Below are 14,004 nucleotides of genomic sequence, written 5' to 3'. Positions count from 1 at the left end.
GGCTAATTCATATGTGTGGTCGATCTCAGATCATGGAGTTCAGATATTGGATAGTTATCAATTATTGTTTGAGATTAAATTACAAAGAATTAAATTTCACTTTTCTCATTTCCAGGTCTAGGTCTGGGCAACCCCACGAACGTGGTGCCTGGAGCTAGGTCTGGGTGGTATGAGGGAACATGTGTCTATTCCAAATCACTTCAAAATTGATTCTCCACTAATAGTATTTGTAACGATTTACCGGATAATAACCATTTGAATTCATTACTATATCTCCTAAATCATCCAGTAATCCATTCTCCTTTAAAATCCTCAATCTTTCTTTTTCCTCCTCATTTTTTTTCTTTTTTCTTTTCTTATTTCTTTCTACTTCTTTCCCTCCTTTCCCTTCTCACTCTTTCTTTTCTTATTTCTAACAAAACTGAAAACTAATTAGGTCGTGACTGGGAGTAGTCGCTATCAGCACGGTCAATAAATTCGATTCGATAAGTTTCTTCGGAAGTCCGATTTGGGATAATTACCTCTAAAATGAACATATACAGAAACTAAGAATAATAATATAATTTATTCAAAATTTACTTTACTAGAGAATATTTATAGTGTCAATTGGTAGTAGATATTTCATTATCACTCTTTTGCTAAGTTCAGGCGACTCCTCCTTCAACCACGATGTTAGTTATCACGCCTTCATTCGTTTTCAGAATACATAAAATGGAAAAGTTGAAAAATACCGCCGCAAGTTAGATATTCTCGTCAAACTTTGTAATGTAATCAAGTAATCTATGTAACAACTAACATCGTGGGATTCAGGCAGGTCCTCGTAACCCTAATGTGTCCTTGAATCAACCATCAAATTAGTAAACTAAAATCCTTCTCTGGAAATACACTTCAATTTCCGTCCCTCCCATACGAATCCTCAAACTTCACCAGTGTTTCCATCTTAATAGTTGTGTTTACCATACCAGCAAAAATCCTTCTGAACTTTGAAAATTCTCGTGCAGACATATATATAGTGCAACTCTAACGATAAATATGTGTAATTAGTAGTACAAAGCGACTTTTATTGAAAGATAGTGAATGTGATAATAAGCCAATGACAGAATTGGTAACATGGTCATCGTGATACGATCGACGGGACTTTGATCTCTTAAAGCCCCGAAATGGGAGAAGTGTTGTTGAATACTTTTACAAACTGAATATGTGTTTAATTCCTTATAAAATCGAATAAATATGATTAACGTATAAACATCCTTATGTGCAAAGATAAGAAATGAAAAAAGTGAGAAATATGGACATCAGAAAGGGTACTTCGACGATATACAGAATATTATAGTTAACCTGAAGTACGAAAAAGGACTTGTTTAAGATCACTCGTACTTATAAATGAGATAGAGACTCATTACAAATCCTCATTTTAAGATTTTTTCTTCATCAAATTTGTATATTAAACTTATTAACAAATTTATATTATTTTTTCCAAAAGCTAAATAAAATATAATTTCCTTTTTTCTTTTGAGCATGTCTATTAATAAAAAATATATAAATATAGGTGTATTACATTACTATTATGCAATTTCGTATGTGAATTGACCCATGTAAATGTATACTTATTGCATGTTTATGAAATCCTGTGTCTTAATTTCTTAGTAAATGTAACAAATGTTCACCAAATTGTAGTTAGATGGTTTCTTTCAAAACTATTATAACCCATGTTAATACGCTGTCCTGTATGTATGTGAGTGTGTGTAAATGAATGGTAAATTTAATTTTTTAAGTAGTAGCATTTAATATTGATTTACTGTGATAATATTCATAATAGTGTAATAGCATTTCATATGCATTAGTGTATGACGAAGGTTATGAAAGAACTGATTCTAAAGTAGTCTAAATCGGCTCTAGTAGAAAGCCAAGATAGCAGGATGAGCCAGAATAGAAATATCAAAACTTCTATTTCTGGAAAATATACATTTTGACTTTTTTTCTTTCTTTTCTTGGCTAATTCAAATGTATGTTCGATCTCCATTATAGAAGTTCAATACTGGGTACAGATTATTCAACATTTCGAAACAATAGTCAAACAATTAAATTAAAATTCATCTTCACTTGGGCTGGGTTAGGGCAACTCCCACTTGTGCAGTTGCCTGGATCCAGGTTGGGGTTGTATGAGGGAACATGTGTCTCTTCGGGGTCATTTCAGAATTCATCCTCAAGTAATAACCTTTGAATATGAATCACCTTTTAATAACTATTCAAGTTCCTTTACCACATGTCCATAATTATCCAGTAATCGCTTATCCCTAGTTTCTCCTTTTCCTCTTTCTCTTTTCCTCCTTTCTTCTACCTTCTCTTCTTTCTCAATCTTTCTTTTCTTCTTTCTAAGAGAACTGAAGAGTGGTCGTGACTGGGAGTTGTCGCTATTGACACGGTCATTAAATTGCTTTGATGTTTCTCTTCGGAAGTCCGATAAGAATTAGTTAACCCTAAAACGTGCATAAGTAATTCCAAAATTCATTGATTTATTATTTTTAATTTTCATATTTTGATTAAATTATTAAATTTCAATTACAGTTCAAAATAGCGGCTCCCATTTTTGCCCACTCACGATTGCTTGTCTTCATGGTGATAATTAAAAAAAAACTATCATCAATCTCTCTCGCTACCCATCTTCAGTGTCAATAAATAAACTATTGTGGAAACAAAATGTTTTTGGTGCAGATGTTTCTGTGAAAAAGGGTATAGCCGGATAAGGCGGTGAAAAGTGCCTCTACACAGATTGCTATGATACTTATTATAAAGGTACCTCATATCCAATGATATCTTTGGCCAGAAAATCAACTTCAAATTCCCTCGAATTTCGAACTTATTGTTGAATATTCGAAAATCAAAAAATGTTCCTATCTCGGAAACGACTTAAGTTACGAGGATGAACAAAATATGAATATACTCTGTTTGAAGTGTCTTACCGAAAATAAGAAACAATGTATTTTGCCCTTAAAATTTGTAGCCAAAAGCGCGTCGAAAATATTCGAATTCAAGTGACCACTTTCTATTTTCCACAATAGAAGCAGCTCCAAGTTGCCTATAGTATATTTTGACCATGGTTTGATATCCTCGGTGCAACTTGGTATAAAATGAGGAAAACCAAAGTTGGGCACGCCTGGAACATATGCAATCCGCGTGACCTCATAGTGTTTCGGCCGGCACAAATACTGTCAGAAGTCAAAGATAGTCGAGTTCGAATTTCTCACTCGTCATGAATGGCTCTACATGGCAATATAACTCTCATAATCTTACCTCTTCCAGAAACCCCGTGAGAGCGCTAATGCCGCTGATAACCGAACTGTCATTTAACTACTATTACGTTTTTGTTTAAACTACGCACTAGCAATTCGAATAGTGTGAGTACTGGAATTCTAGGGCTGTAAAGGGAACAGCAAGTTTCGGATATTTGACGTCCTTCGAAAAAAAAATCATTCGACTCCTATAAGTTCTTAGCCGCAGCCCGTTCGCGACAAGAGCTCGTAACAATTGAAAAAGCTATTGTGCCAACGAAACTTCAGAATACTATTGACTATTTAGTACTAATTATTTGATGGAAGATATATTCTACATGACAAGAAGTCGAATAATGAATATGAACGAAAATCGTACTCTAGACAAAAAAAAAAAAAAAAAAAAAGTTGCCTCTATGTAAGCCGTTTATTATTTATATTACTACTGGTTATATTGTAGATATGTTGGGTACATCCTATACTGTAATCACAAATGACCCAGCAATAGTAAAATGTATTTTAAGATCTATGGCACATGGTGATATTTGTTGTGTGAATCACGGCGTTCACTATACAACTGAATATTTGAAAGAAAGAAGTTTTACAGTTTTAACCTACACTGAAAGGTAACCGTAGGCAATTGAATTGACTACGGCTGAGGCGAACTTTTCCCGACAAAAATTCGCTGGGTTGTTGAGGCCGTTTGTGGTATTCTTGGACAAGTATGATCTACGTCACCAACCGGACAAGTTGGTTCCTCAGGTTGGATTGTTATGTCGAATAGCGTCTTTTTTACATAATACTTTTGATAATCGTTCTGGCCTCGACGAAGAAGTTCAACAAATGGAATGACAACATATCGCAGAGATTTAGAAGTAGAAGAGAACGGCTGGGATAAATGTACACGCTCTTTCGCAAAATTTACATCTGCGGATAACCTGGACTTCCCGAAGTTGACAGAACACATTAGGTTCTCTAAACATTCTCTTTACAGGTTCCTATCAGTTGTCTCGGCTGAAATGACGAACGAGAGCTCCCTTCGTGGCTAAGCGGTTAGCATAGACACCTTTGGCGTGGTAAACACGAGTTCGATTCCTGGCGGGGTGTGGTTCGGTTATTGTGAATGTGCACAAGAATCGAACAGTCTGATGTTGTTCGTATGTCGCTGCAAACATTTATTACCTTTCCCATGCTCGATACTTTGCTAAGATTGTTCGGCCTACAGAGATTTTAAGCAAATTGTGTGTTGCCGGTCTTGTTACTCCAGTAATAAACGCACATAGTGATGATGATTGAAGGATCAATATAACGTGTCCTTCATTTTCCTTGTAATGTTTTCTAGTACAGGAAAGACATTGCAAAAACATTTTGAATATTTTCTATTATCATCTTGTGCATTATACGGTAATATTTTGTACGTTATATATGGGTATACGTTATATATATATGGATAATCAAAAACCTTGTTTTCTGTATTGGTATTAAAATATTGGTATCCTACCAAGGCAGACTGAAACTCAAGGGCACTAGCGCTCTCACGCTGTTTCTGGAAGAGGTTCGTATTCCAACGTAGAACCATTCATGACGAACCAGAAACTCAAACTTAACCATCTTTGATTTCAGACATTATTCGTGCAGGCAAAAAATATTTTGGTGTAACGCAGGTTGCATATCTTCCAGGCATATCCGACTTTGATTTTCCTCATTTTACACCAAGTTGCACCGCGAGTATCAAACCATGGTCAACATATAGGTAGGTTAGTGCTGCTTCTATGGTGGAAAATAGAAGATGATCACTCAAACACAACGCAAAAAATTCTGAATTCGATTATTTTCAACGTGCCTTTCGCTAGAAATTTTAAGAGCGAAATACATTATTTCTTATTTTCGGTAAGGCGCTTCAAACAATATATATTCATATTTTGTTTCACCCTCGTAACTTAAGTCGTTCCCGAGATATGAACAATTTTTGATTTTCGAATTTTCAACAAAACTTCGAAATTCGAAGGAATTTGAAGTTGATTTTCTGGCTAAAGTTCTCTTTGGATATGAGGTACCTTTGGTACAAATATCACAACAATCGGTGTTTTCACCGTCTTATTCGACTATACCACTTATCAGTAAGTCTCTTATAACATTCATTTTCAACTAGTCCATGAGTGACGTAAAAGTGCGCTTTTAAAATGTAAGAAATGGCGAAAAGCAAACACTAGATGAAAGGAGGCTAAGAGATGAGGTAGAAGAATGGAACAAAATAGATCTTGACAATTTAAGAGTCTAAATTAATGTTAAAAGTTTAACACATATGCTTTGTTTGCGCGTAGTTCGGTTTCAAATTCGGTAGTGTTCATTGAACGTACTGTTCCGAAATATCTTATCAATAGAAATAAAAGTGAAAAGAAAAAAATAAAAGACTTGTTTGATAAATGTAAGAAAGATTTTAGTAATATCTCAAAGTATCATAATATAAGATCATGCGAAACAAAAGTTGCTGATTATGATAATTTAAAAGGACAATTTAGAGGAGCAGCCCATTCATACTGCAATTTAAAATATATAAACTCAAAATTTATTCTAGTGTTTATTCACAATTTATCAGGATATGACACTCAACTATTTACTAAAATCTAGGAGGTATTGCATTAAGAGAGAATTTAGATATAATATCCAACACAGAAGGAAAGTATATTACGTTCCCAAAGACAATAAAATATAAAGATGGAAAATAAAGGAAGATCAATTTAATTTAGATTTGTATTAAAGTTACAGCAAAATTAATGATAATTTTAGATCAGAACAATTTATAGATACAGTGAAATTCTTTCCTGAAAATGTAATTGATTTATATAACAATAAGATGTGTATATCCATACGATTATGTTGATTCGCTTTATCATTACCCAGAGAGAAAGTTAAAAACAGACTTCCAGGAGAAGAAATAGAAGATAAATATTATAATGATCATATAGAAATTTGAGATATATTTAACCTAAAAAATTAAGAGAATATGCGCAATTTTATAATAAAACAGATATTCTTCAATTAACATATATTAAAAATTTAAGAGAGATATATCTTAAAAGATATAAAGTAGTCCAGCGTGGTATTTCACCAGTCCAGGATCTTTAGGGAATTCGATGTTAAAAATGACCCAACAAAAATTAGAATTATTAACCAATTATGACAAATTACTCTTTATAGAGAAAGGTATAAGAGGAGGAATTTCTCAATGTTGAAATTGATATGGTGTAGCAAATAATAAGCATGTAGAAAATTACTTAAATACAGAACTTCGGTCACAAGAATATAATGAATTTGAAAAATATTTTTTATAAACTTTCAAATAATGTTGTGTTTGGTAAAACTGTTAAAAACATTAGAAAGAGTAGATATAAGTTTTTCACATAATAAAAAATATGCACCTACTTTTAAAACAAAACATTTTCTGAAAATCTTGCTCGTATTCATATATAAAACGAAAATTACTTTTAGCAAATCTATCTATGTTGGAATGGCTGTTCTAAATATGTCTAAAATATGTTTATATGATTTGTATTACAATGTTTTAAGGAAAAAAGTGTATAAAGTGAAATTCTTAATGCATAATACCGATCCTGTTATAGCGCATATAGAAACAGAAGATAAATAAGAAGATATGAAAACTTTGTATAAGCACTTAGACACATCTCATTATGGAGAAAATAATAAATATTGTTTTAAATTAGTTAATACGAAAGTATTATGAAAATTTAAAGATGAACTTAGAGCTGTTATAATAGAAAATGCCGTAGGGTTTATATCAAAAATATATGTTATTAAGAAAAAATGGAAATAAAGACGAAGGAGATATACATAAAAGAAAGAACAAATAAGAAAACCAAAGAAATAAAATCAAACGTTGTTAGAACAAAAAATGACTTTCAAAGATTACAAAGATTGTGTTTTAGAAAATAAAGGCTTGCATCAAATAGAAAATACTGTTTCGAAGTTAAAAACAAACTCAATGTATTCTCAGTAAAAAATATAATTAGGGTTAAGCGCGTGCGATATTAAAAGACATGTATTAGGAGATGGAGTACACTTCCTAGCTTGGGGTCATTACAAAATAGATTTAAATAAAGAAGAATGAATTATGAACTGAAAGAACATGATTATAACAGAAAAGCAAATGAAAAATTCTACAAAGAATAGAAGTTGAGATGTAAGTTGTTTTTATTGATATGCACGTATTCATTAAAACTTACAAAAATACACTTTCCATTTATTATATAGAAAAATTAGTCAAAAAATCTTACAATCATTCTACTTTAATAATAGAAAATGAGGTGTATGTAAAATGTGTTTATGTAATTTTATATATAAAATCCATAAAATGGGGAGAACTGTAAATAATATTTATATATCTACAAATATTCACTGGTTTTTACAAAAATAAAATAACAGGGCACTTGCAGATTATATAAACTAATTATGCCACTTGTCATCTTCTCTGGTTTTCCTATTTTACATTATTCTTGTTCCCTACCTTAGTGCTCCGAAAAAAATCTGTTTCCTACTTTTTTATTTTTCTTTCTTCTCTTTCGTTGCTGAAGTTCCGTGTTCTTCTTTCTTTTTCCTACTCTCCTTTCTCTTCTGGCTTTTCTTCTCGTTCTCCTGCAGCATCATAAGTAGACTTCGGAATTTTAGGCACCAAAAAGTTTAATTTTAGGCGCCTAAAATAGGTACTAAAAATAGGAAAATAGGCGCTAAAAATTAAAATTAGGCTCTAAAAATAATAGTATAAATTATTACATACCCCTTTTTATTAACATCTTTTGTTTTCAGTGAATCAGGTGATTCATTCAGTACACAACTTGCTCATTCGTAATTTTGGAAACAGTAAATTACCAACAGTTTCTCAAAGTTTTCGACTGTCAATCTCTCTCTTTTGTCTGTAAGGATCATCTTTGCTGCCGAAAACGATCTTTCCACTGAGACAGATGTTACAGGAGCATACTTAAATTTCGATACATTTTTCATTTCCACTTCGTCGGGGATGGTTTCATCCTCTCCCATCAAAACTTTCCCTATACGAGCCAACACAAGAAATCCCTCATTCTTCTTCACTACACTTTCCCACTTACACTGCACTTTTTCCCCAACTTTCCCCGTAGCACTTTGGATTTTCTTTTCGGCTTCGTTAACTACTGACACCTGTTCACTAAGTGGCTTTCCCGTAGCTTCCAACTTAGTGATCGTCGTAGGTAAGAATGAAAAATTTGACTTGATATATACAAGATCTCTTTTGAGAATGGGATCTTTGAAAAGTTCCTTCAAAACTGAAACACTTGCAATGTTTTCCACACCAGGAAGTTCGCCAACAACACCAGCAATAGCGTCCAAGTTCTCTGCGTAATACAAAGCTGCTTCAAGCCATGTTCCCCAGCGCGTTAGGACAGGTTGTGGAGGAAGAGAAATGCCAGGCAGTTTTTCTTTAAAGACAGCGATTCTCGATGGGGCTTTGCAAAAAGTTTTTTTCATGTTAGAAATGAGGGCATTGACTTGAGGAAATTCGTTCCTGATTGTTTCAGAAATTCTATGAAAAGCATGTGCTACACAGGTAACATGGATGAGGTTGGGGTAGAAAGGTTTTAGGTTCTTAAACGCAGCAATCATGTAAGAAGCTGCATCTGTGCAAAGAAGAAGAATTTTAGAATCATCCACACCACTAGGATACAGAAGTTGCAAACTTTTGTTCACGGTGTAAGCAATTGTCTGGGCACTCACTTTCTTAATTTCCTTGCTACTTAACAAGTGAGGAGTTGAAGGTCCATCTTCATCAAGTTTTCCTACAACAACATTCACTATGTATCTATTGCATGCATCAGTAGTCTCATCGACGCCTACCCAAATGCTGGAATCGCCAATATCCTTTCTGATTGTATCAAGTGTATTGTTGTATTCAGAATCCAAACACGTTTTCCTGAGTGTTGACTCACACGGTATCGATTGCTGGCACCACTTCTGTAAAAACTGTCGGAATGTTTCATTTTGAAGTGTGTTCCATGGGATGTTGGCAGCGACAAGGGCTCTAGCAAGATCCGCATTAAATGTGTTCGCAGTTCCAGATTCAGATCCAGATCCAGAAGGCTGAGTTAACTGTGTCTGTTTCTGTTGTTTCTTCGCTTTAGATTTGGCAAGATGTCCAGCACCATCAATGTGTTGCTTTAAGTGGCACTTCTTTTCCTGAGAAACCTTAAAAAAAAAAAAAAACGCTTAGAAATATATTTTCAAATGCTTCTTACAAAACTAGTGAAGATGGTGGCGTTTTAACTTTAATTTCGGTTTCAAATTCTCTAATTTTCTTCGTGTACATTGCGACTAGTATTTTCAAACGGGTCAGTTCGGGTCAGCTTATTGTTGGACACCCTCAGTAACGGGTCGGGTCAGGTCAGCCTAACTCGGGTCACGAGTCTGGTATCGTTAGACCAACTCAGTTCACCAGTCGGGTCGGGTCAAACTATCTCGGGTGACCCGACTCGACCGGTGAACTGAGTTGGTCTAACGCTACCCGACCCGTGACCCGAGTTAGGCTGACCTGACCCGACCCGTTACTCGAGGGTGTCCAACCAAAAGTCGACCCGAACTGACCCGATTGAGAGCACTAATTGCGACAACTACCATCACTGTTTGCTTGCCTTTCTGGTCGTAATGTGCTTTTTTTTTTTTTAATCGGTGAACGTTACATTATTGATTTAAAGTTGACAAAAAGCAAACTTGTTGGTCTACCTCGTTAAAGACCAATATACCCCAGTCCCATTTCGAATCAGAACAGATCAAATAAAAGACTAATCGATGAGCATTTTACTTCAGAATAATCCCCAATTTACAGACAGAAGCAATAAAATTGTATATCAATATCTGAGAAATAATATTTAATTTTAAGCACTGTAACTAATTTAATTTTAAGCACTATATTTTATTTAATTTCGAATGCTGACACACTCCAACTTGGCAAAAATTAAAACATAATTTGGCAATATTTTGTTTGAGATTTGGATGCCAAAATAATTGCATGAAAAATTTCAAAATATCGTCCCTTTAAAATTTTCTTTAAAACTGTAATTTACAAAATTTTTAACTGATTTGAACCAAATTTTCCCCAAAATATGATTAAAATGTTTCAGTGTGAAAATCAGTGACCTGTCAAAAATTTAAAATAAGGGCCGTTTTAAAATTTCAAAAATTCAAAATTTTTGCAACTATCAACTGACAGAAACCAAAGTTAGAACGAAAATAAAGTATTAGCAATGCCTTAGTTGAGCGTGAACATCAGCATGATACAATAAATAAAATTGGCGTTTTTTAATTTTTTTTTTTTTGGAAATTAGTTGTCTCTTGCGGCCCTGCGACAAAAGGTGTATGGATATTCTTCATCAGGAGAGAGAGAGAGAGAGAGCAATCGATTAGAATTCCTTTTTTTTTTTTTTTTTTTTTTTGGCTTTGGGGAGAGAACATCAGAGACAAATTCTTCCTTTCTTAAGATCTGTCCTAAAATAAAATTATCCGCAATTGTAATTCTTGTTAGACGAGTGTCAGACTGTTCTTTTCTTGCCCCTGTGTGGAATTTATTTGTCTGTAACTATGGATGGAAATCAATAGCATCTTAAGACAATAGACAGTAGCACCTCGAGCAAAATTGATAAATAAAAAAACAAAGAGACAAACAAGTTTCTGCTTCGTAAAACAAGTTCTGAGACAATCTATGAACCTCAAACGCCGTTATTTAACTATTAACAGATCTTTTCTTTCTTTTTCGAGAAAAATAACAAAAAAAAAAAAAAAATGGCCTTTAAACATTTTTCCTATCTTTTATGCTTTTCAAGATATTGACATTTCTAGTTTTTCTTTCAAACTGAAATCCTCGTTTTTAGATATTTTCGGGATGAAAGGATATATCCAGTTTCCTTAACTTTTTAAAGATAATCAATATTGGCATTGCACATTTCTTCTTTCAAACTTTTGGAACTGTTGGCATTTAAAAAAAATTGAATCCCGCCTTTCTTAACTTCTTTCGTATTTTTTTTTTCTTTTGAAAAACGAGATAGCAAAAATATGTTTTCTTAAGCTCCTGAAACTGTCGAGTAATTGCTGGCATTAAACATTTTTCTCCGAAAAGAGGACCCCTTTTGGAGTTACTGACACAATATGTCAACTTTAACTTACATTGTTTTTAACCTTTACCGCTTTTTTTCGGGGGGGGGGGGGAGTCCTTCGGAAAGAACCGAGAATGCCATGTCCGCTTTTCTCAAGATCCCCGAGAATCCCTAAAACTGTTGAATGTGTAAGTCTAGACACTTTCTTCCATTAGCACTTTCAAAACCATCGTTCATATATTTCATTTAAGCAGGCTGCTAGAAGTCTTTACATTTTAAAGATTTTCCTGTGTTACAGGATTATTTTTATGTTTTTTCTTAACTGATCTAAATTCCATGTAAATTAGATTTTCACGAGTTCAGCAGCTCAGTAACGTTGTCTCTTAAAATAGTTAACCTCCCATTGATAAAGGTTTTACTTTAGCTAGCTATACAGAAACAAGGAGGGGGGGGGGTGTACAATTGATTTAATTGAATTTATAAATTCTGTAAATAAAAATAGCTTTTCTTACCTGCTTGCTGCACAATGGACAAAAGATTATTCTTCCATCGTATGTTAGATCTGGAAATTCTTGCAACCACTGGCGAATCAAGGTACTTTTTGAAGACTTCTCCTTTGGCATTGTTGCGTATGATACAAAACTTCTTTTTAAGAATCCTCAAGATCTGTGACTGGGCTGTAAGCCGTTGAGTCCAATTGTTCATGCGTTGTAGAGACGATGTATCGTTCTTGAACTACGTGTTTAAGATAAATCACTGCACTGACCCGAAAATGATACATGGATGGATACTCCAGTCAACTGAACCGCGTCACTTCATGAATCGTTTCTGTTCGTGGACTTTGGTTTTTCCCAAATATTGAAAGCGAAGACCCGAAGAGATTCTTGCTTCAATAGAGCTGTGTGTTGATTTGTGAATGTGTGTGTGTAAACTATTGTCCAAATTCCAGAGAGCTGAACGGATCACAGAAGAGCTGAAGTGAGCCGCTACAGAAGAGAAAAGGTGGAATAGTTCCAAGAATGCAGAACGGCAGGGAGGGGAATATTGGTTACTGCGATATGCACTTAGCAATAGCTTTGGTTTTGCCCCTGGGGAAAGAGAGACAGACAGAAAGAGATAGAGATCTTTCAGTACAGTGTCTGCAGGATGCAAAGGGATGGTTTGTCTTTGTCTTTCACAAATGGGCTTGACCTTGAGCAGAAATAGCTCAACTTTTAGAAACAATTTTTTACATACAACCACCCTCTGCGTTTCACTTCTTCATACGAGTTAGACTAAAATTAGCCTCGACAAACACACTCACTCTGCCTTCAGATTTGTCAATTAAATTTCACTCAACACTAAAAAAAAAGTTTATTTAAAAAATACAGGAATTTTGTATTTTTTGCAGTTTTAGGCATTTTTAGGCCAAAACGGCCAAAATAGGCGCTAAACTCCATTTTAGGCATTTTTAGGGCACTTATAAAGTGTTTTAATAGGCTTAATTCCTCATGATTCGTAAAGATCCGAAGTATTTTTTACTTCCTATAAAGGGAACAAAATAGGCATTTGCCTTAAAATCCGAAGTCTAATCATAAGACAATTTTGATTTTGAGTAAGGAAAAAGGAACATGAAAACTTAATTGCACTCCCCGCTAAGTAATATGCAATATGCAATGGTATAAGTAATATGCATTTTATTTTTATTTTTAAAAAAAATAATGAAATTTTTAAGGCACTTATAAATATTCCTTTCCCTTTTGGTCACTAGTGGTATTGGACGTTAATAGTAAACATGCGACTGCATGCACTTGCTGGAACAAGAAAATAATGTGTCATTGGATTGCTATCAAAGTTTAGTTGAAGCAAAAATAAATTCTATCAAGATGTTAAAACTGGGATACGAATGTTATGTTTAAAACAGTGAAATTCAAGTTGTGACCCAAGTGCCGCATCCAGTCTGCGGGTTCTTTAATATAACAATATACAAAGAAGTCCTCAAACACACGTTGCACTGGTCGATCACCACGAAATGTCTTCAGCTAAGAAGTGATCGAAAAGCCTGAAAATGTGGTAATCTGTGGGAGTGACGTCAAGAGTATACGGTGGGTGAGGAATGGTTTCATACTTCACATGAAAAGTCTTCTCCATCCTTTGAGCAGCGTATGGGTGTGTACATTATGCATCATGAGGACACCATGGTTATTGACCATGTTTATATGGTGCTCTTGGGATAGTTTGGGATGTATTTTGTGGGGTTCAGCACTGTAACGAGCCATAGTGATGGTTTCACTTTAGCAGAAAAGACGTTTTTTTTTTATCACCGTACACTATCATATCAGTAATAACACCTCCAGGTGTAAGAGTGGTTTTGGAAATAGTCTTGGACATTGGTCAATGATCCAACCACTGTTCTGAGCTTTACATTGTTGTAGCAGATCCATTTTTCATCGGAAGTGACAATCCCATGCAGGAAACCTTTTCAGTTTATTCCATACGCTCAAAAATTTGCACACCTCCAGATGGCGATTCCTGTTAGCTGGTGTCAGTCTATTCATGTGGCAATCATGAGTCCAATTTTTTGACCTTAGATTGTGCGGAACTGATGAACGAAGTAA

At 34.4% G+C, this 14,004-nt stretch overlaps 1 protein-coding gene across 1 annotated transcript; it reads right to left on the bottom strand.

Moving 5' to 3' along the window:
* Positions 1 to 7,832: 7,832 nt before the first annotated feature.
* On the bottom strand, positions 7,833 to 12,221 carry LOC145661083 (uncharacterized). The gene is made up of 3 exons (XM_081726525.1): positions 11,920 to 12,221; positions 9,159 to 9,506; positions 7,833 to 7,925 (listed from the first exon to the last, which is right to left on the bottom strand). The coding sequence occupies exons 1-3, from the start codon at positions 12,028 to 12,030 to the stop codon at positions 7,833 to 7,835; spliced, it is 552 nt and encodes a 183-aa protein (XP_081582651.1). The 5' UTR covers positions 12,031 to 12,221.
* Between the last annotated feature and the right edge of the window lie 1,783 nt (positions 12,222 to 14,004).

Source organism: Thermobia domestica, chromosome 9, assembly GCF_964235325.1.
Source record: "Thermobia domestica chromosome 9, izTheDome1.hap1.1, whole genome shotgun sequence".
NCBI lineage: Eukaryota > Metazoa > Arthropoda > Insecta > Zygentoma > Lepismatidae > Thermobia > Thermobia domestica.
Note: the sequence above shows the minus strand (reverse complement) of the source record. Positions and strands in the feature narration are given on the sequence as shown.